Here is a 23,896-nt window from a genome sequence, read left to right on the forward strand (position 1 = left end):
TGCTGGTGTGGGCCGGGTAGAAGGCTCGGTGTTCTGCCCATTGTGCCTGGTGCGCGAGGTGCTGGTGCACTCAGGCCTGGAGAGTCCAAACTCCCAGCGGCAGCCGAAAGGAGGCGGAGGAGATGGCGTCCCAGCCGCCGCCTCCCCCGAAGCCCTGGGAGATCCGCCGAATTCCGGGGGCCGGGCCGGGACCAGGACCCGGCCCCAATTTCCAGTAAGTGTGGGATACTTCGGGCCGCGAATTTGGTGGGCCGGTGCGGGGAATTGGCTGGAGGCGGTTGAGGCCGTTGTTGGGGCCAGGTTTCCCCTCCCCCTCTCTACCAGCCCCCAACCTTGCGGGGTAGAGGTGGGGCCCGGGGCGGCCTAAGAGGAGAATTTCGGTGTCTGACAGCAGTTTCTGACCCGACTTCTCTCGGTAGCGACGTTCTTCTGGGAGCTCCCGGGTGTCTCTCTGGATCCCAGTGCTTGGAAGAAAGAGGGCGGCTTCCTACCCCTTTCTGTTTGCGTGACACCTTGACGGTGCCGCTGGACCCCCTTTTAAAGCGTTAGACTCTTGATCTGTAGCAGGAGAGTGGCGTCTGCCTAGTTCCAGCTCGAGGGGGAGAACCGTCTCTCTAAAGCTTTTACTCTGTGAGCTGGTGAAAGCCGAAAAGGTCACTTTTACGCAGCTGGAACCTAAGCCACTACACTTTGCGTTCCTTTCCAGCATAACTCAGCAACGTTTCGGGCAGAGATTTTGAGAAGCAACTTTAAAGCGGGAGTTCTAAATCTGAGGCTTTTGGATGGCCTCAGTGTGTAAAATAGTGTGTGATTTTTCCAAGGCCTGTGTTTTTTGTTTGCTTTTAGTCAGTATTAAATAGATCTACAACTCAAAAATTGGAACAGGATAAAGAAAAGAGTTTCACAGCCTTCTGTGTTTTGCGTTGGGTGGATCTGGACATCTTAATTCAGATGATTAGACTCGAATGTCACAACACCTAACATACAAATATCCCTAACATAATGGAATGTATTTCTGCTCTGTTCCAAAATGTTGCAATCTTTTATTTAAACGCTAAGATGCTTGAACACAACAGCTACTTAATTTAATAATAATAAATACTTAGCAACTAATAAGCTTTAATTATGCGGTTAAGCTGTGGTGACACTTTGTACTACCTTTTTTATAAGTGATTTGACTTACTAAAAAAATCTAGACAGCTCTTTGGGAGAGAGAGGTTTTATTTTTGCATTTGTTAAATTTCTGTTTATGTAAAATGAACCATTTCCCCACTGTTTTTCATTGTGAATTATTTTAAATGCATAGAGACCGATAGAGAGTAAGATGATGAATACATGTGCATTCACTCCAACCTTTAAGAAATAACATTTTGCCAGATTTGCCTCAGATTTTAAAAAAATTAAAGAAACAGATAAACTCTCTCATTCCTCTTTCCTGCAGTAACTACTGCACCTATTTGGTGTTTAGGATACCCAACAGTTTTTATACTTTGTATTTTAGTGCTTAGGTTTGTATGTACATTTTATGTACTGTGTTTCCCGGAAAGTAATACCGAGCCAGTCTTATTTTGGGGGAAACATGGTATATATGACTATATTAAAAGTATATACAAAGTCTGACAATTAAGTTCACGAATTTGTTGCAATGAAGTTGCTAACCTTTTCTGATATCAGAGGGATTATTCATTATGAATTTGTACCAACTGGACAAACAGTTAACCAAGTTTACTATTTGGCAGTGCTGAAAAGGCTTTGTGAAAGAGTTACATGACCTGAACTTTTCGCCAACAATTCATGGTTCTTGCATCATGACAGTGCACCAGCTCACAGGGCACTGTCTGTGAGGGAGTTTTTAGCCAGTAAACAAATCACTGTATTGGAACACCCTCCCTACTCACCTGATCTGGCCCCCAGTGACTTCTTTCTTTACCCAAAGATAAAGGAAATATTGGAAGGAAGACATTTTGATGACATTCAGGACATCAAGGGGAATACGACAACAGCTCTGATGGCCATTCCAGAAAAAGCGTTCCAAAGTTGCTTTGAAGGGTGGACTAGGTGCTGGCATCAGTGCAAACCTTCCCAAGGGGAGTACTTCGAAGGTGACTGTAGTGGTATTCAGCAATGAGGTATGCAGCACTTTTTCTAGGATGAGTTCGTGAACTTAAGTTGTCAGCCTCGTCTACACATTTATATTTTTTCCCTCCTGCTGAGTAGCTGCAGTATTCATGCTCAGTACCCCAGTGTTCAGCCCGAGGATACATACCTTTCTTTAATTCAGGAAAATTCTTACCATTTATATCTCTAAGTATTATTTGAGCACTATTCTTTCACATCTCTTCTGAAACTGCTGTTAAACATTAGATCAAGAATAGTTTCTTCTACAAGTAACAATTTATGATTTGCTATGCTGTGAACTATTAAGACATTTATTGTTTAATTAACAAGAAGTGATGCGATCTGTTAATTCAACATTGTCATCAAAGGGCCTACATTTTTCATGGCTTCCTTTTTTTTTTTTTTTCCTTCCCTGTCAGCTTTCTAACAGTTTTGGTCATCTCAGTCTTATTCTTACTCCTTCAAAAGGAATCTTTTTTTCCTCTGGCTGCTTTCAAGATTTTCTCTTTGTTTTTAGTTTTCAGGAGTTACACTTTGTTAAACCTCACTGGTTTCTTTGCGCTGTTGTTTTTTTTTTGGGGGGGGGTGTTGGTGGGATTCATAGAGATTCTTGAATCTGACTTGATGTCTTTCATTAGTTTCAGAAAAGTCTCTGAGACATTATCTCTTTAAATATTGCTTCTGCCCATCATTTCACTTCTTTGAATACAATCACATATATTCACTGTACATCTGTATCTGGCACTTTTTTTGTTTGTGTGTTTTTGTTACTCATGCTCCATTCTGGGTATTTTCTTCTGAACTCTCTTTTAGTTCACTGATATTTTTCCTTCAGTCTATCTCATCTGGTGTTAACCATTCATTGAGTTCATGGTTTCAGGTATTTTTTTAGTTTTAGAATTTCCATTTGGTTCTGCTTTATAATTTCTATTCTCTGCTGAAAACTCTCAAGCTTGTCTTTTTTCCTTGAATATATTGATCATAGTTGTTTAAAGTTTGTGCCTAATAACTCCATTATCTAGATCCTTTCTGGATGTCTTTGTATTATCTGATGTTGCTCTTTTTTTTTAACATGTAGTTTTGTCATCATATAGGCCCAATTATTTTTAATAAGAGCTGGACATTGTATATAGACAATTTAAGACAATTTGAGACTGAGGAGGGTATCTTCCTCCAGAGAGTTTTAGTACTTTTGACACGCACCTTGGGCCACTACCCTGTTTCCCCGAAATAAGACCTAGCTGGACCATCGGCTCTAATGCACCTTTTGGAGCAAAAATTAATTTTACTTATTTCACTTATTTTACTATAAGACCTGGTCTTATAGTAATTTTTGCTCCAAAAGGTGCATTAGAGCTGATGGTCCAGCTAGGTCTTATTTTCGGGGAAACACGGTAGCAATCTAGGATCATTTGAACGCAATCAAGAATTGAGCTGACTTGAAACTGTGGGTTTGGTTCCTACCCAGGCTCGTCTATTTCCTGTAAACCTCACCCTTAACTCCTCAATGTAGCCCTTTAAGGTCCCAGTCTGAAGTGTGGGGATTACCTTGACCCTCCTCATTGGTGGTTCTGAACTCTAGTTTTTGTCTCCTTAGCCCAAGGAGTCTATTAAAAGTTCTGGTCAGCTTCTTATCTTGTCAGCCATCTCTTCCAGAATTGTCCATTGTCCCTTGAGAAACATCTCAAAATGGGTTCTCTGTGTTTCCTCCTTTTCCTGGTTCTTGGCTCCATAATTCCTCAGTGCCTTGTTCTCTCATGCTTTAAATAGATAATTTTATATTTTTTCTAGCTTTTCTAGCTGTTTTCAGTGTGAGAGTTAGTTGATTACCTAAAATGCCATTACTTGAACTGGAATTCCCCAAGTTCTATGTTTCCACTCTGTTCCTTAGTGTGTATAACAACTAATTTTCTTCTTGTCTCATAGTTGCAAAATAACCCCTGTGGCTGTGGGCATCATGTCTGATTAGTAATGAAGTTCTTTTCATATTCACATGTTTTTATTTCATTTCAATTTTTATTTCAAGGATGTTATTGGTTCTTTACCTCTTTGTCCATTTTAAACTTATTTAGAATCTTTGTTGAGCTGTTATGTAAAATTAGTTTTTCCTTGAATGAGTTTTCATGTTCATTGTTGATTTTTGTTAGCTTTGTTAGTGTTTTTCTTCCATGTGTGCGGCATTTTTTTATATGTTCATTTTGAGTAGGAATTTTTGAGTTCTGTTTTCTCTCCTTTCCCTTCTACATTCACCTCTATTTGGTAGGTTTCCTGTTACCGCTACCAGCACTCACCCCCCCCCAAGTAAGAATAGGTGTAAAAATGGTGTTTTAGATTAAGGATATCAAAGATTTAAGTCACCGAGTCACTAGTTAACTTGTTTCGTTTCCTGGGCTTGCGACTTTATCAGAGTCCTCCCCCATTCTTAGTTTTGTAACTTTTCTAAAAATCCTAAACTATTGTAAGCACATTTTATAATCTCTTTTTCAGAGCCAAAGTAGCATTTTCCAGCCCCCAGCCTCAAGCAGTGAACTAGTTTCATTAAGTGGAACACTTTGTTTTTGTTATTTCCTGGAATCCTAAGTAAGCTCTGTCTGTCACTGCCTGATTCTAGACCCAGAATTGAGTAGGTCCATAGGTTTCCCGTCCACCCCCCATCATTTTTTATTTCTGTTTCATTTCTGTTCTATAAATCTAGATATGCCTGTTTGTTCTCTTTGTTTTATCTATCATTGCTCCTACTTTAAAGCTAGTTGCTTTATCAAAACCTGAGTATACTACACTATGTGGTAGTACACTGACTCTTTTTAAAATTTTGTTCTTTTTTTTTATATGATACAATATAAAGAAAACAACATCACCCATAAATTATTCTTGCCAAAAATGTTCACCTGTTTCTAATCAAACCTTTAGATGCAGTCTTTAATTTAACTGGAAATACAGAGGATAGAGATACATTTAAACAACATTTTGGGGAAACACAGATCCAGAATGTGGGGCATTCTAGAGGAAAATCGGCTAGACTCTTCAAAAAGTCAAGGACATTTCAAAAAACGGGATTGTTCTAGTTTGAAAGAGAAAAGAAGACAAACAACCAAATGCAATGTGTGAGCCTTAATTGAATTTTTGTTAAAAAAACAAAAATAAAACCTAAAAGACATTTTGACTCTTATAATTCAGTGATAAAAAGGCAAGTCACCTAATATTGTAAATGGGCAAAGTATCTGAATAGACATTTCTCCAGAAAAGATTTGAAACTGGCCAATAAGCTCATGAAAAGATAATCCAACATTGTCAACCATCCAGAAAATGCAAATCAAAACTACAGTGAGGTACCACTTCACATCCACTAGAATGGATATAATTTTTTAAAAAGGGATATAATCAATAACAATGTTGGCAAAGATGTGGAGAAATTGGAACTTTATGCAGTGCTAATAGGAATGTAAAATGGTACACTTGTTTTGGAAAACAATCTGGCAGTTCCACAGGTTAAACATAGAGTTACCGTATGACCCAGCAATTCCACTCATGGATAGATATACTCAGGAGATATAAAAGCATATGTCTACACGAAAACTTGTACATAAGTGTTCATAACAGCTTTAGTCATAATAGCCAAAAAGTGGAAACAACCCAAATGTCCATGGACTCATGTATGGATAAATATAATTCGGCAATAAAAAGGAATGAAGTGCTGACACATGCTATAATATGGATGAACCTTCAAAACATTATGCTGAGTGAAAGAAGCCAATCACAAAATACTACATATTGTATGACTCCATTTACAGTAGAACTTCAGTATTTATGAATTCTGTATTTGCAAATTCTCCTACTCATTAAAATTTATGTGTAACGCCAAAACCATTACTCGTTGCACTTTCATGATCATTTGCAGATGTGTGTAGAGTCGCAAAAGATCTGAATCATCTCTCAGCTGAGGTTGACAATGCAGTACTCTGCCTTCTTATCTCATAATATAAACGGGTACTTTTTACAGTCTGTTTAGTGCCACATTTTTTTGGATTTTTGTTGGTGATTTTCTGTTTTAAAATGGCCCCTAAACATAGTGCTGAAGTGCTGTCTACTATTTCCAAGGAGCATTGTTTCCTCCAGGAGCAATGATTCCATATTTGCTAATTCAATGTTTGCAGCAACTTTATAGATTATAACTATAGCAAATAACAAGAATTGACTACATATGAAATGTCCAGAATAGACAAACCTATAGAGACAAAGTAGATTAGTAGTTGCCTAGGACTAGGGATAGAGCAGGAAATGGGGGGTGACTGCTAATGGATATGGGATTTCTTTTTGGGGTGATGAAAATGTTCTGGAATTACATATGACAATAGTTGTACACCTCTGTGGAATATACAAAACCATTTAATTTTAAACTTTAAATTAGTACATTTTATGGTATGTAAATTTTATCTCAATAAAACTGTTTAAATAAAGATATTTGAGAGTAATGGATATGTTTTGACTATCAATTGGTTAATAAATGATATGGAATTGTTAATGTTCAAAAATGGAAAAATGATATTATGGTTTTGTATGAAATATCTTTGTTCTTAGGAAATGCACACTGAGGTATTTAGAATTAATGTTTGAGGTCTGACAATTAAGTTCATGAACTTGCCACCCTGTGCTTACATTGGCAGCACTGCACAAACAGCTCAGTAGGGTTTCATAACCTCGGTGTGTCAGTGTCTCACAGCTGTGTTCGTGTCGACGTGTGGCGGTATCTTGCTGAGTGGCGTTCATTATTGTTGCATGTTTTTGTGTGCCATTATGAGAACATCTGAGTTTGAATTAGAGCAACAAACAAACATTAAATGTCTTGTTAAACTTGGCAAGAGTGGAAGTGAACGAAGGACATGTTAGTCCAAGTTTATAGGGATCATGCCATGAAGAAAATGGCAGTGTACAAATGGATTAAATGTTTTTCTGAGCGGAGAGAACACGTCACTGATGAAGAGAGGGCGGCCAGTAATGAGCAGAACTGATGAAAAATTGCAAAAATTCATTGAATTGTGTGTCAAAATCGTCGGCTGACTGAGAAGCATAGCAGACCAAGTAAACATCAATAGAGAAACAGGGAAATCTTAACTGAAAATCTTGGCATGAGTAAAGTGTGTGCAAAAATGGTCCTGAAGCAGCTCGCTGATGAACAAAAGCAAAGGAGAGTCGAAGTTTGCCAAGACCTTCTGGACAGGCAAGATGATGTTTTGGGCTATGTTATCACTGATGATGAAACATGGGTGTACCAATACGACCCTGAAACAAAGCGTCGAAGCGCACAATGGAAGTCAGCCAATTCACCACAACCAAAAAAGTTCCATTGGGCAAATCAAGAGTCAAAACAATGTTGCTAACCTTTTTTGATATCAGAGGGATTATTCATTATGAATTTGTACCAACGGGACAAACAACCAAGTTTACTATTTGGAAGTGCTGAAAAGGCTGCTTGAAAAGTTAGACGGAAACGAGAACTTTTCACCAGTTCATGGCTCTTGCATCACAACAATGCACCAGCTCACACAGCCCTGTCTGTGAGGGAGTTTTTAGCCAGTAAACAAATAACTGTATTGGAAAACCCTCCCTATTTAACTTGATCTGGCCCCCAATGACTTCTTTCTTTATCCAAAGATAAAGGAAATATTGGAAGGAAGACATTTTGATGACATTCAGGACATCAAGGGTAATACAACGACAGCTCTGATGGCCATTCTAGAAAAAGAGTTCCAAAATTGCTCTGAAGGGTGAACTAGGCACTGGCATTGGTGTATAGCTTCCCAAGGGGAGTAACTTTGAAGGTGACCATAGTGATATTCAACAATAAGATATGTAGCCCTTTTTTTAAGACAAATTCTCACACTTAATTATCCGACCTCATAGCAAATCTACAGGTTAATTTCAAATGGTTCAATAATTTTTTTAAAATGAAGGAAATGTGGCAAAACAATAGCAGTTGTTGACTCTAGATGGAAAATATATGGATATTCATTGTGTCCTTTCTTTCAAGGGTTTTTTTTTCTGCTTGAAATGTTTCAAAATTAAAAAGTTGGTGGGGGATACTTTTTATACATTCAGCACTGAGAATACATCTTTTGTTGTTCTTAGTCATTGGCCTGTTTAGTATTTTGCTGGCTGTAACAGAGAGCAGTACTGTACATGCACACCAAATATACTTGTGTATGCCAGAAATAGCATTAAAGCCAGTGAAGAGTAAGAGGAAAACTCTTATTTTTTTCTTATTAAATGTGTACTTTTAAACCCCTATAATTTTAAAAATAGTACATTCATTGTAATTTATGAAACAATACAAAGATATATAAAGGGAATAATCTGTATTAGTAGTCTGTGTGAAATATGTGTATTAAGTATTCACTAATGGAAGACTCCAGCACAGTCTTTATATTGGTACTTATTATATGCTAAGCACTATAGTAGGTAGTGGAAAAACAAGGACTACTCCTGTACTTTTGAAGGAGAAGAGGCAGACATGTAAACAAATGTAAGGTACTATACAAAATATGGACAAAAAATTGTGAGAAGGACTTTTGATGATGGCAAAAGAAGTAATTGAGAAAAAAATACCCTACTGAGGACAAGTAGAAAAGCTAAGCAGAATGTGAAAACATCTGCTTGAAGACGTGATAGAGCAGATATGAAGGTTAAGATTTATGGAGCCCAGATCCAGGAAAGATGGAAATCCACAATGGTGAACATGGTATTTGAAAACACTTTTCCCATAGAAGCTTCTGCTGGTTCCAGAAGAAGCAGCTTAGATGATGAGAAGCTAGTTGAATAGCACTTTTAACAGACTCTTGGAGCCTGGTTGGAGTTCAGAGTTCCTCCAAGAGGAGGTGTTGATAAATTACCCAAGCCTTGTGTTGGGAGCTTGAAAAGATATATCTGGATATGAGAGTATAAAAGAAGTAGGCCCTTACAGGAACAGAAGCCCAGCTTCAAATCATCTCAATTCCTGAAATTAGATTAAGGACATCATAGATTGATAGTAGCCTTAGCAGCTTGCATGTCCTAGGTACAAAACCTTAATAATCAAAGGTGTGAAAATTGAAAAAGAAGAACTAAACCTATCAATATTCGCGTACGATATGACTGCAAAATCCTTAGATTCTAGGAAATCCAAAACAAGTTTGCTGGGTACAAGGACCACATTTTTAAAAAATCAATTATTTCTACGTAACTGCAACAAAGTGAAATTTTAGGAAGATACCACTTATAAAAAAAAAATCCAAAATCCAAAAAAATCCAAATATGTAGGAATAAATCTAAAGACCTCCATATAATAAACTATAAAACATTACTGAGACTCAATAAAATTATTTTTAAAAACCATTTTTGAGAAAAATCTTTAAAAGACTACTAACTGGAGCATATATTGTATTTGTGGGTTGAAACTGTCAATATTATAAAGATATCAATTATCTCAGATTAACCTTCAGCTTCAGTGTAATCCCAAACAGAATCTCAATAGAATTTTTGAGGGGGGAAAGGGTTATAGAACTTCAAGCTCTGATTCTAAAATGAATATGGGAATTCAAAGGTTCCAATAGCCAAGACACTCTTAAAGATGAACATTGTGAGAGGACTTGACTTATTGGATATTAACATATGTTAGAAAAACGATAGTAATTACGACAGTGTCATTTAGGTGCAAGGATGGACAAATATCTAGCAACCAACTCTGAGAAAATGCATACATATCTTAAAAAGAAACCACAGATTGAAGATTGTACTAATAATGCCATCATAAGTAAGAAAATAACAGAGCTCATTCAGCTGTTTTGTTTTATACGTTTTGTCTTAACACTGAGATTTTAAGCAACTGTATCTTAGAGACTACTCCTTACTCTTAACCCATCTTCAGGAGTATCTGTCATAACACTAGATATAGGAGGTATTTAATAGTTAATTTGAATTGAATCTATTGTGTGTTTAAATTACTATTTTGAATCTTTTTTGGTTTCAGATCTGCTGATTTGGGTCCTACGTTATTGACAAGACCTGGACAACCAACACTTACCAGAGTGCCCCCACCTATTCTTCCAAGGCCATCACAGCAGACAGGAAGTAGCAATCTGAACACTTTTAGACCTGCTTACAGCTCATTTTCTCCAGGATATGGTGCCTATGGAAATTCGTTTTACGGAAGCTATAGCCCTTATAGTTATGGATATAATGGGTTAAGCTATAACCGCCTCCGGGTAGATGATCTTCCACCTAGTAGATTTGTTCAGCAAGCTGAAGAAAGCAGCAGAGGTGCATTTCAGTCCATTGAAAGTATTGTGCACGCATTTGCCTCTGTCAGTATGATGATGGATGCTACCTTTTCAGCTGTCTATAACAGTTTTAGGGCTGTATTGGATGTAGTGAATCATTTTTCCCGATTAAAAATACACTTCACAAAGGTTTTTTCAGTTTTTGCATTAGTGAGGACTATACGGTATCTTTACAGACGGTTACAGTGGTTGATAGGTTTAAGAAGAGGCTCTGAGAATGAGGACCTGTGGGCGGAAAGTGAAGGAACTGTGGCTTGCCTTGGTGCGGAGGACAGAGCAGCTAACTCAGCAAAATCTTGGCCAATATTCTTATTCTTTGCTGTTATCCTTGGTGGTCCTTATTACCTCATCTGGAAACTGCTATCTACTCACAGTGATGAAATAACAGGTAAGAATAACAGAATGGGTTCAGAAACCACATAACAATCTCAAATTTAAGAACAGATTTGTTAAATTAGCATTCTTTATATTTATTTGTATTTAATATTTTGATCCAGTTATATTGTCAGTTAAGAACTTCAAAACTGAAAGAGCAATATATAGCTAAAACAGGCTTGTTGATTTATTCATTACTCATTCAATATAACAGTACATGTTACCTGACTACTGTTTACAGGGTTCTGAATTTGATGCTGTGGAGGATATAAAGGTACATAGGACATAATCTTTCTAAAACTTATTGGTGGGGAGATGGGTAAGACACATATACAGGTAATTGTAATGAGGCGGAAAGAGTGGGGTAAGGAATAGGACAGTTGGGGAGGACATAAGGTTTATTGAACCTTTTTTATATGCAAGACACTGCCAGGTATTTTGTGTATTTTATCTCATTTAATTCTTACAACAACCCTAAGAGATAGGAATTATCTTCATTTTACAAATGACAAAACGGAGGTTCAGGGAAGTCACTTGCCGAAGGTCACATCTTTAATAAAGTAGAACCAGAAACAAAACCAGGTTTGTTTCACTGTTAAGCCCCTTTTCTGTCAGCTGGAACAGAGTGCTATCTCCGTTTAAAACTGACGCTAAGTTGTTTGTTTTGTTTTGTTTTTTTGTCCATTGGTATACAGGAATAGGTGGTGTTTAAGTTAGATTTTTGAAGGATAGGTAACATTTCATCAATTAGGTAGGAGAGAAAAAGACCATCAAGCAGATGGAACAGCTTGAACAAAAGTTCATAGGCAGGAAGTATGGGATTTGTTCAGCAGCTGTCCTGTAGTATAAAATAAAAGGATACTAAATAAGGCTGAGAAATTAGGTTGAGACTAATAATGGGAGATCTGAATCTTCATTTAGTAAGGAAAGGATGGTTTTTTTGTTTTGTGGTTGGTTTGTTTTGTGGTTCAGGTGTTTAAGATAGGTCAGTGTAAGTTAAAACAGGTTGAAATAGGTTGGTAAGATTCATAAAGAATTTTGGGGTATGTTTACCTTTGTATTCCTGAAAGCTAACAAACTTCTTGGCACATAGCAGTTACTTAGTAAATATTTATTGGGGACATCAGTTATGATGCTTTTGCATTTGACTGGGTGAGAAATGATGAAGTCCTAAACTAGGGTGTGTGAAAAGCAGGGTAAATACAACAGATTCAACAGATTTAGTTACTGGCTAGATGTGGTGCATAAAAGGGAAAAAGGAATCAAAATGTCCTAGACCTTTAAATTTGGATTAATAGAGAAATAATATTTCATTCATTAATTCAACAAATATTTTGGGGGCCTGCTATGTGCCAGATACAATTCTAAGAGCTAGGGATGTAGTAATGAATAAAACAGATTTAAAAATCCCCATCTTTATGACTGTCTAGTTGGAGAAGATAGCAAAAAGCAAGTAAGTAAGATATATACAGTTGACCCTTGAACAACATGGGTTTGAACTTCGGAGTCCACTTATGTGCAGATTTTTTCAATAAATATAGTTGGCCCTTCGTATCTGGAAGTTTTGCATCCACAAATTCACCTAACCTCAGATCAAATACAGTATTTTCGAATTCCCAACCACAGATGGAAAATACTGTTTTCCATTCGCAGTTGATCAAATCTGCAGACACAAAGGGCTGACTATAGAATCAAAAGCTATATGTGGATTTCAGACTGTGTGGGGTTCTAACTGCGCCTAACCCTTGTGTTGTGCAAGGGTCACCTGTAGTAAGTCAGAAGGTAATAATAAATGCCATAGAAAAAAAAATAGGGAAGAGTGTTGCATAGCCAGGGCTAGGAAGTGGGGTTACAGTGCTACACCAGTCCAGGGAAAACCTCCCTGAAGGAGATAAAGAGTAAAACCTGTATCTATTCAAGGGAATCGTTTGAGGCATAGGGAACAGCAAAAGTGGAAAGATATTTAAGTGGTTGTGTGCCTGGCATGTCATGTGAACTGCAAGGCCTCTGAAAGGAGCAAGGTGAGAGTAGCAGGAGATGAAGGAGGGAAGAGTACAGCGTTTTGGGGACCTCCATGCAAGTGTAGAGGAAATTTCCACGTTTCAAAGTTCATTGAACTGTGCAATTGAGAAACTTCCACTTAGTCTTCATTTGGAAGTGATCAATCTCGAATGTAATGACATGGTTAAAGGTAAATTCGAAAGAAGAACTTAGAATTCTACTTCATTTCTCTTCTTATGGATGAATATACTCAATAAGTTCATTGATATTAGTATTTGTCAGTACCTACCTGCATTGAGAAAACTTTCAAAGATAGAGGACTTCAGATCTCATTATGAATGAGCATTAACAGATGAACATTGGCAATTGATAATGATCATCATAGGGAAACACTGTCTTTGAACCCCAATTAGTGAAATATTATCCTACCCCCTAAATGTGCTATTCATCTCTGTAGTAGGCCTGTATTTAAAAATAAATAAATAAATAAATAAATAAATAAATAAATATAAGAACTCTATTACATTTTGAGTTTTGTCAAAAAGTTATGGAAATTTTTTTCTCATGTATTATATAAGTAACTATACAATATCTTCAATTTGCCTCATGACCTGCAAAGCCTAAAATATTTGTTATTTGACCCTTTAGAGAAAAACATTTGTTGACCTCTGGCTTAAAGTAAGGGAGCTAGAATTTTGAGCTTGTAGAAAAGGAAAAAGTTCATAATAGATATCCTAGTGAACATATTGTTGATTTTATATAATTTTAATTATAGAATTTACTTTGGGGGGTGACTTTCCTCTGCAAATAAATTTATGCGTCTTATAAACCATAGCCAGTGAAATATCTGCATTTTCCTTTTGTAAATTTTACTGACATAATCTTAATTTGTTTTATAGATAACACCAACTGGGCAAGTGGTGAGGATGACCATGTAGTTGCTAGAGCAGAATATGATTTTGTTGCTGTATCTGAAGAAGAAATTTCTTTCCGTGCCGGTGATATGCTAAACTTAGCTCTCAAAGGTAACAAAACATGAATAAATTGGAATTATCTGTGAATTTTTAGAATTTGGAAATGTAATATTAAAAACTGCAACAAAGGATATTAGTCATTGTTAGTTAACTCAGGTAGTTACTAGGATTTCTCTTTTGTGTCTATTTAGAACTTCCAAATTGGGGGGGGGGGGGGGCAGGGGAGGAAATGCCCCAATAGAGTTGTTCCAATAATATTTCACTGAGATAAGGAAGGAGTTTGTTGGCATTATCTCTTTTAAATGCAAAACACTTGAATTCCAAACTCTGTTAATCCCCACACAAAAACATGAGGTAAACACTAAATTTAATAAAGCTAACAAACCAAAGAAATTATCTAGCATCTTCTAAGTATCCCCAGCAGACTAACTGCTGGGGCTGGTATTGGTTTCTTTTTTACTTCAATAGTGTTTACTTAGAAACTCCAATATAAATATTTTAGGAATTCCTGTCATGAAGTATTAAAGAACCTCAGTTTGAAATTTATATACATCTCAGGTTTATTTTTGGACCAGGTCACTAATAGTTTTTAACGGTTCCAGGCAAAATGGCCTTTTTCTTCCGCTTTCCCCAGTAACGATGATCAGAATTTTTGTGGATTTACGAAAAAAAATCTTGTGTGTGCGTGAGGATTCAGGTTTGCTACTAAAAGTCACATTTTTGTTAGTACAGATACTAATAACAGTAATAATCACTGTCATTTGTAGAATACTTACTATGTACAAGGTTCTATATATGTTTTATTTAACCCTTATAATGCTGTGAAATGGATACTGTTCCTACCTTTTCCCTCTTTTAAACAAAAGAAAGCTAAGACTCAGAATTCCAAGTAAATTGTCCAGTATCACAAAACTAAGATGTAGTGGAGCTGGACTATGAACCTAGGTTTGTTTGACTTCAGTACAATGTTTTCCATGTGCTCTATTAATGGAAGCTTTATTTTAGCCTTTAATTGGTTTTAGTCACTCTTTACATAAGGAAAAAATACCTTTAATGTTCAGATCATTAATTTAATGTGTAAATAATTGAAAATTTTTTATCAAATTTGCTAAATCTCTGCCCCTCATCCCCTCATACACAAAACCTAGGCTTCTAGGTACTATGTCTGTGTTTTTCTTCTAGTGAAAATAACACCTTACTATTTGGGATTTCAAAAGAATGATTCCTTTTTAAAATTTATTCTTCGAGATAATACCGATACAAATAATTAGTTTTAATTAATCTAAATAAAGAAGATCAAGTGTGGTTTTTTTCAATTACATTATAAAAATTCAGAAAAATGTAATAGCTCAGATTATTCCACTTAATACTGCCGCTTAACACTTTGGCTTTGCTTCCCTCTATTATTCAAGTAAAGTATATACATTTAGAACAAAATCAGTCATGTGGTTAATTTAAGTGTTTCTTTTTTAATAGCATATTAAACATTGAAATGTCATATTGTGCTTAAATTACAATGTTGAACTAAAACTCTTAACAGTTAAACCTCTTTTTAAAGACTTGGATAAAATAGGTATGAGAATACCAAAACACAAAATTGAATATATTAAGTAATTTTTCCTACTTTAAGCTTAGATTATTGCCTTTAATTTTTTGTCATATAGCTAGAGATAACAGAGGTCTTCATTTTTGGCCATCTTGGATTAAAATTAAAATTCAATGTCTTCAGGATTGTTCATCACAATCACATAGAATGAATTTTATATTTTGGCCAAAAGTATGTAAAGAAAGCTAGCTGATGTGAAGGTATATATTTATGTCCTATACTTATCCCTAACTAATCTTACTGAGAATGAATGAGAAATTAATTTCTTAAATTCTAGTTTAAAATATGAAAGACATTGATGTTAGTTTTCAGCTTTTGGGAGAGCTGAATCTCCTTACCCTATAAATGAGCCAATTGATGGTATAAACTTTATCTTCTTCAAGGTTGAAAAAAATATTCAGTAAGTATAAAATAAAAAGTATAAATTATAAGAAGGGACACCAGAATTGTTAAGCCTATCATCATTTGATTTTGATTATAAATGTATATACTATTTGTTTATATATTTTATTGCTTAAGTGTAACACAGATTTGACTTAATATTTTACTATCAATATTCTGCTGGATCTCCAAAGTATGTTATAATTACAAGGCTGTCTTTTCTTTCTTCAGAACAGCAACCTAAAGTACGCGGTTGGCTTCTGGCTAGTCTTGATGGTCAAACAACAGGACTTATACCTGCTAATTATGTCAAAATTCTTGGTAAAAGAAGAGGTAAAAAAACAATGGAATCCAGTAAAATCTCCACGCAGCAACAAAATTTGACCAACACAACATTAATTAAAGGAGCCACAGCTGCTGATTCTTTGGATGAACAGGAAGCTGCCTTTGAATCTGTTTTTGTTGAAACTAGTAAGGTTCCAACTGTACCTGATTCCACTGGGAAAAGTGGAGATAAACAAGATCTTTGATATCTTTCATATTTGCCTGCAGTTGAACTGTACTTTAGAGTACTTTTTAAAAATTACTTCTTACAAAGAAATTATTCTGTAATCCAGTGAACACATTTATTAATGGCTATTCCAAGTGTTTTGCCACTAGCAATTCTTAAAGTTGTACACTAGTATGTTGGTCTAGTGACCTGGTTTTGTTTTACAAGGTATTGGACCACGAGGATGTTTGTTTCCCCTAGATTTTAAGATTATGGGGACTGCTATCATTTTCATCTTATTTAAAACCTTATGTTTATTGAAGGAGTAAGATTGATGAAATATATAGAATATACTGTTGCTGCAGCAGGGATCATTAATGCTTTTTAAAATTCTAGATTGTCTTGGAATCCTCAGAAATCGAGTAATAACATAAGAATAGGCAAAAAGGCTAATTTTTTTATGACTCTAATTAAATTGAATAATAAAGCTTTTCTGATCTGTATTACATCCAGTCTTGGGTTTGCTTTAGGCAATAATATGTTTTTACCTACTAACAATTGATACTGTTATCTTTTATTGTGTTTTTTTAAAGTTTATCTTGAAAAGATCACTAGAAGTGTTGTGAAGGAAATGGTTCTAGCGTGATATTTAACCCCAATAGTTTTCCCTGCTAGTAAAAAAATAATCTTTCTTACAGATTCTTTCCATTTCTTATGAGGGTCAAAGAACTTTTTATCCTTTTACAGTGTGACTAGTTTTCATCCTGGAGAATCAGGATATATGAAAGATTTACTTTCTTTTTCTCCAACCGAGACTCAAGTCCTTTGAGTTTATGCTTAATGATATAATCGGTTCTGGCAGTAATGATTTAAAACCTTTTCATAGATTCTCCGTTTCTAGTATAATTACTTTTTAAAGTCCATATGCAGGTTGTTCATTAAAAATATACATTTATTTTAGTTTTTACTACTTGAGACTATAAATAAAATGCTGAATTGCCATTTAGCATATGATAATACGATTTGACTTGCTTTGCGTTTAATAATGACTTTAAATACAGTTAAATTTCAGTCCACTGAATATTTCCCCACAAATTGGAAAATTCGTATAGTTGCTTTGATCATACTACAAAATAATACTATCAGGTGTACAAGACAATATTTACAGATATTGTTGAAAACATCGTTATTTGATAAAGAATTTGATTTAGTATTTTTCTTTTTATATAATATATACTCAGAATAGAACTCTACTAAAGGCTTCTTGGAACCTCTCTTTTGAAATGACAGACTAATAACTGACATATCATTTAAAATACAAATATTGATCCTGTGCAGAAAAAGGTAACAAGATAGTAAAATTTATTCCTTTTCAGCCTATTTTTTAATATGCAGGCATTACTTAGTCTTCAAGTTGAGATAAAGTTTCTTGTATGTTATTTTCCATTTTTGTTCTACAATTAGAAGTTCTGCTTTGTTTTTTTATCAAGTAATTTATGGAAATTTTGTTCTTGAAACAGTTTTGATAAAACATTATTAAATTTGGTGTTGAGATATCTGAATTGAATACTGTAGGTGAAGTAGACGTGAAATGTTGAGTCAGCGCTATCTAGATTAGAAAAGGTCAATCTTTACAATAGAATTTGTGGCTGCTGTTAAAGATGTGTAGGGAGAAGAGTATAGCACAGAATGAATAACAAAACAATTTCACTTTCTTAGGGTGTTTATTTTTTGGTTAAGTATGCTAAATTGCGGTATACATTATCTGAGTATACATTATTTGTGTCTGAAAATTCCTTTTTTATTAAAATTCTACAAAAGGAATTTAGGACTGGAATAAGAGAAATTTTGTAACCTTTTTTATTATGCCAGTTTTAGTATAATTTTTTAGATGAGGTTAAATGTAATGTTCAAGGCTCCAGTATTGTTATTTTTAGGAACTTATTTAAGGAGTACTACTTTACAGAAATTACTAACTAAAACCACAACATTTTCGATTTAATAATAAGTCACAAGTTATAATAAGAAAACAGGTTTCATTTACAATTTTTTTCTGATTACATTTTATCAGTTTAGAAAGAAAGAGGACTATAAATTTTCATGTTTTAACATTTTATTTAGGTACTTGGTTTAGTCTGTCAGTGTGTCATAATTATATGTTTACTTGAATATAGTCCTTTATTTTGTGCTTTCGTTAATGGAAAAAAGAACAGAAGTTGAATGCAGTTAAAATTTTATTTTTAATAGATCGTGAAGTTACTTTTACTGGACAAATAAAAATACATTAAACTCAATTGACTTTTTTTTTAAAGATAAACTGTTAACTCTTTTTGCAGGATTGGAATTGATATATGTAAAAAGTCTTTTTCTTCATATCGTCGTGTATATTTACTACAAACAAATATGTCTGTTCTATTTCCTTGTGGTTTAAAGAAAATTGTTAGACCTACATTTATATAAAAATTATCTAGAAGGTAAGTTAAATAAAAATAAGACTACAAACCTAGATTTTGGGAGACCTAGAATCTAATCTGGATACCACTACTACTTTCTGTAAGATTTAACTCACATTATTTTTTAGTTTCCTCATTGTAACGTTGGGGATAGCTGCTACATCTGCCTCACATGAGAGTGCTTTTAAAAAATATAAAGTACAGTCAAAGGTAAGATGTTATGGCAGTTATGTTTGAATTTTTCCATGTATATTTAAACTTCTTAAATCCTGTAAAAATGTCACAAAGTATTTATATCATCTAGAATTTCAGATTCATACATAATTAAAAATTGTACTTATGACTTTGCCAAAAATGTAATTTTAAATTATTTTACTGGATACCAGAATAGTCTAACTTAGAAAAACACGGTGGAATATTTATTCAGCACAAGAAATTTGTTTTTTCAGCATTGTTTTGAAGTGTCCTTTCATGTTACATAGTTTTTTTTATATTTAGCTTATTTGGGAGAATGAACTATTTCTTTTAAAGTCAGCTAACTCACAAATCCTATGGGGTATTTAATGTATTATGCCCCATGAATAGTTTTCCACTTTAAATACTGTTTAAGTAATCTAGCGTAAGTCTTAGTGGTATTTTCTGCTCATGGAAAATAAGTGTTTTGTTTCGAATTTTAAGGATCTCAGGTGCTCAGAATTGAGTTAGTCATTGATCATACTTTTTATTAATGACAACAATGTCATTGGTCAGGAAAAGCTACATTTTTGTTCTGTTTTATTTTACCCTAATAGTTTTTCTTCATCTCCTGCCTGCAATTCCATACTCCTCATTTCTTACATATTTATTGTTTATCTCTTCAAGCCATCTTCCAAATTTTGGATTTATTTCCTTGAAAAACTACATAGTATTTCCTTTGTATAAGTTTTCAATTTTATAAAACTGATATAATGGTATAAATTTCATTTTACTTCTGACTTTCATAAAATATTATGTTTTTAATACCTATTCATGTTACTTTACATAACATGCTTCTGACTGATGCATATTATTTTATTGCATTCACATACCATAGCTTATCTTTTCCTCTAGTCATACTTAGGTTATTTCCAGCTGTTCCCATTTCTACAAGCTTATACGTGTCTGCCTATGAATCTGCCCTGTAGTTTCTATTGTAATATATACTTATATGAATATATATATGTGTATATATATATACATATATATGTATACATATATTTATGTGTGTGTGTATATATATATATATATATATATATATATATATATATATATATATATATCCTGGAGTAGAGTGGCTGGGGTTTGGGATATGTGCATATTTAATTTCAGTTAAATAATGCTGGATTGTTCTTGGGAATGATTGTACCAGTTTATACTTGCACCAGCAAGATATGAAGGTTTCGTTTTCTCTACATCTTTAGCAGCACTTGATATTTTCTGATTTTTGTTAATGTGATATGTGAAATTGTATTTTATCTTAATATGTGTTATCTGATTACTGATGAGGCTAAGCATATGCTTTTTAGTTATTCTGGTTTTCCGATGCTATACTACTTATAATTTGACCATTTTTCTGTTAGGTTTTTCTCTTTCTTCCTGATTATAGCGCAAGAAATTCTTTATAGATTCTGGATGTTATTTCCTTGCCAAGTTTAGGTTTTGGAAATAATTCAGTCTTGTCATTTGTTAATTCTTGTCTTGGTGTCCTTCATTGAATGGAAATGTTTAATTTTCTTCCCAATTATTTGTGTTTTTTAGGTCTTGTTCTTCTGTCAGTTTTATAGTTTTATTATCTACATTTAGCTCTTTCATTTTAATTGGAATTTTTGGGGTATAGTATGAGGTATGAATCCAGCTTTTTCTCCAGGTAGTCATTAAGGGGAAAGAGTTAACAAAACACTTCTCTCTCTCTCTCTCTCTCAATATATATATGTATACATATATATATGTGTGTGTGTGTGTGTGTGTGTGTGTGTATAATTTATTTATATATATATATATATATATATATATATATATATATATATATATATATATATAATGTATATATCCATCCCTGTCTCTGTCTCTGAAAATTATCTTAGGTTTATCTTTTTCTTAGCATGATTTTTTTTTGGGGAGGGGGAATTTACTAGGTTAAGATAAATATGGAAAGCCAGCTATTTACCCAGCAACATTTTTTTATTGCAAAAAGAAAAGGCACAGGCTTTAAGACTTCTGGGTAAAGTAGTAAGACTGGTAACTCACCTTGTTCCTTATTGCAGAGACCTGAAACGGGAGACCTTCAGGGATTTTTACAAAATCGTAGGACCTGTGGCACATGAGGCTTCCCTAAGGAGGATGCTCTTCCTCCATGCCATGTTACTGTGCTGTACTACCCTTCTGCCAAACTAAATGACCTTGGTGCCCAATTACATCCTTTTGGGTTTTGTGAGTGTGAATATCTGTCTGCCGGGCATGCAGATTATGATTGTAGTCAGTTTTTCTAACACCATCTGCTAAATAATCCATATTTTTCCCCATTGCATTACATACCAAGTTCCCAAAACATGAAACTGTTCAGGACTCTCTGTTCTTTTTTATTGATATATGTCAGTTCCCTTCCTATACGACATTATCTTAATGTAACTGCAGTATGTCTAAATATTTGATAGGTGAATTTGTTTTGTCTTCCTTTGTTAAAGTTATCTATTTGTGGATTTTTATTCTGTATAAATTTTAATATCAGTTTATCAAGTTCCCTAAAACAAGCTGGTGAGGTTTCATTTGGAATTGCATTGAATTTATAGGTTCATTTAGAATTGACATATTCACAAGGTCAAATCATCCCATTCATAAATATAATTTCTCCATTTAATCAGGACATCATGTTTTTTGGCTAATTCCTGGATACTTTATGATTTTTGTTGCCATTGAACATGGTGTCTTCTTCTGGCACAGAGAAATATATTGAACTCGGTATGTTGATCTTGTATTAATATTTTCAGCTTTGAAGAATGCTTATTCTAATATATTTTTTTAAATTTTACTGGTGAATATTGGGGGACAGTGTGTTTCTCCAGGGAGTTGTCCTTCAATCTAGTTGTGGAGGGCGCAGCTCAGCTCCAAGTCCAGTTGCCGTTTCAGTCTTTAGTTACAAGGGGGCGCAGCCCACCATCCCAAGTGGGAATTGAACTGGCAACCCTGTTGAGAGCTCGCGCTCTAACTAACTGAGCCATCTGGCCGCCCAGTTCTAATATTATTGATTCTCTTGGATTGACTATATGAATGCAAATGCAAATAATGACAGTTTTATGTCTTCCTTTTCAGTTTTTATACTTTTCATTCTCTTTCTTTTGGCCAGGTTGCCAGTCTATATTTGACAGTAGCCGTGATAACAGTCATTTTTATCTTATTTCTACTTTAGAGTCTAAAGTTGTTCTATTAGATACCATGTATTGCTGTGAGTTTTATGCTAGTTGTCTTTATCAAAAGAAGTTCCTTTTTATTGTAACTTAAATCTGCATTTGTTTAGATGATCTTTTGATTTTTCTCCTTTAGAAATAGTAATATGATGAATAACATTGATTTTTCTGAGATCGAACCATTCTTGTCTTCCTACTTGATATTAGTTTTTTAATAAAATAATTTGTTTTTTCAAATATATACATATAAATGAGTATGGAAGGTGATTAATAGAAAAGTGAGGTACCATGCAGAAACCAACTGTATATAGAAGGCAGTATTGCCACTGTTTGATGAGGTGTACCAGAAGAAACTAAGCTGAAAAGAGACACTGGGTAATAGTCTGACTTCAGTTTCTCTGAGAATTTGTCAGAGCCTTTTCTGGAGAAGTCACTGAGCAAATCTCGGGAAGCCTAGGGTTGTTCACAGTTAGTGTATTTTGAAAGGTGTGCCAGTTACTAGAACTGGATATCTGCCAGTAACACCTTCAGAGAGTGAGCTGCTTAGGCTTTCCCACTTTTAAGCTCCCCTTGGCTAACCTTCAGCTCTCAGGAGCAGATCAAAGCAGAACACTTGTGTGTTCTCAATGATCCAGGAAACAGAGCTTGAAGAAAAAGAGCAAGGACTTCATCAGCACATGGTCCAATAAACCAAATACAGCTATAATCTACGTCAGGCTCCCCCAGACATTATCAGATTCAACATACAGTGTAACAAGAAGGCATCACTATATCTCTTGTGTTGTCCTGCACAAGTCTGAAGTGGTTAGTGTCTCTTATGAAGTTTCCATTTTCCTACACTATTTCTCCCCTTGTGTGGGGGTGGGTGGGGGTGGGGAAGGGGGTCTGTCTTTCATGGTAAAGATTTTCTTTAGGTTCCTGCTGAACTCTGGTTGGATGTTTAAGAGACTGAACAGCTAATTGAAGACCTTGAGCAGGCAGGTAGGGCTGTTATCTGTGAACTTTAAGTTAAAGCTACTTTGGAGGACATGACATAGGTTTTGCTACTATTTCCCTGAATTAAACTATCCATCCAGTCTCAAGAGTGATATACAAAACTTACAGTATGGTCAGGAAAATAAACCCAAAGGCACCCTCGCTGTAGGTAGGCAGATCCAGTGAGAGAGTGAAGAGGGGATGGAAAACTGCATGTGTAAGTTTCTTCTTCCAAACTTACCAAATAGCTACCTCACTCCTCCCCTGAAAAGCAGTTAGTAAATGAGGGAGAAAGAGGCACCAGAGTGTTGTTCTAGAGGACAACTTCAATGTGGAAACATGGAATAGGAATTATGTTAGATTGAATAGTACGTTAGATTGAATTTATATTTTACATTTGTCTTTATATTTGCTAATGTTTTTGGTCTCTGCTGCTTGTAAAAGGAATATATTTAAAATCTCTAATTGTTGATAGCTTCTCTTGGTTTTATCAGCTATTTCATGTATTTATGCCATGTTATTACAAGTATTGTACTTATGCTTTCTGTTTTTTTTTATGGGTCAAATATTCTTCTGCAGGTTTGAAAGCTGTACATGCTATTTTTATTCTTGCTGTGGTTACTTCTAACCCCTAGTTAGATTTATTTTTCTCTACCAGTTTTGCAGTTACCATTACTGGAGTCTTGTAAGCACACAAGAAAGTTGGCATGCTCTCCTCCCTACTCTCTCCTCCAGACATTTCTCGCTATTGTCCTCTTGCCCCTATTCATTCAGCAAGGTTGCTATCAC

The 23,896-nt window shown here is 34.8% G+C and overlaps 1 protein-coding gene across 1 annotated transcript; it reads left to right on the forward strand.

Annotated features, from left to right (window-relative positions):
- Positions 1 to 80: 80 nt before the first annotated feature.
- On the forward strand, positions 81 to 18,551 carry PEX13 (peroxisomal biogenesis factor 13). The gene is made up of 4 exons (XM_019717460.2): positions 81 to 214; positions 10,121 to 10,818; positions 13,706 to 13,831; positions 15,999 to 18,551. The coding sequence occupies exons 1-4, from the start codon at positions 123 to 125 to the stop codon at positions 16,295 to 16,297; spliced, it is 1,215 nt and encodes a 404-aa protein (XP_019573019.2). The 5' UTR covers positions 81 to 122; the 3' UTR covers positions 16,298 to 18,551.
- Positions 18,552 to 23,896: the final 5,345 nt, after the last annotated feature.

Source organism: Rhinolophus sinicus, linkage group LG05, assembly GCF_036562045.2.
Source record: "Rhinolophus sinicus isolate RSC01 linkage group LG05, ASM3656204v1, whole genome shotgun sequence".
In the NCBI taxonomy this organism is placed as follows: Eukaryota; Metazoa; Chordata; class Mammalia; order Chiroptera; family Rhinolophidae; genus Rhinolophus; species Rhinolophus sinicus.

Bases quoted from the DNA above. Each gene is read 5' to 3' on its own strand.
- PEX13 (XM_019717460.2), top strand. From the start codon at position 123: ATGGCGTCCCAGCCGCCGCCTCCCCCGAAGCCCTGGGAGATCCGCCGA. The intron at 215-10,120 runs GTAAGTGTGGGA...TTTTGGTTTCAG, and splicing joins GGACCCGGCCCCAATTTCCA to ATCTGCTGATTTGGGTCCTA. The intron at 10,819-13,705 runs GTAAGAATAACA...TTTGTTTTATAG, and splicing joins TCACAGTGATGAAATAACAG to ATAACACCAACTGGGCAAGT.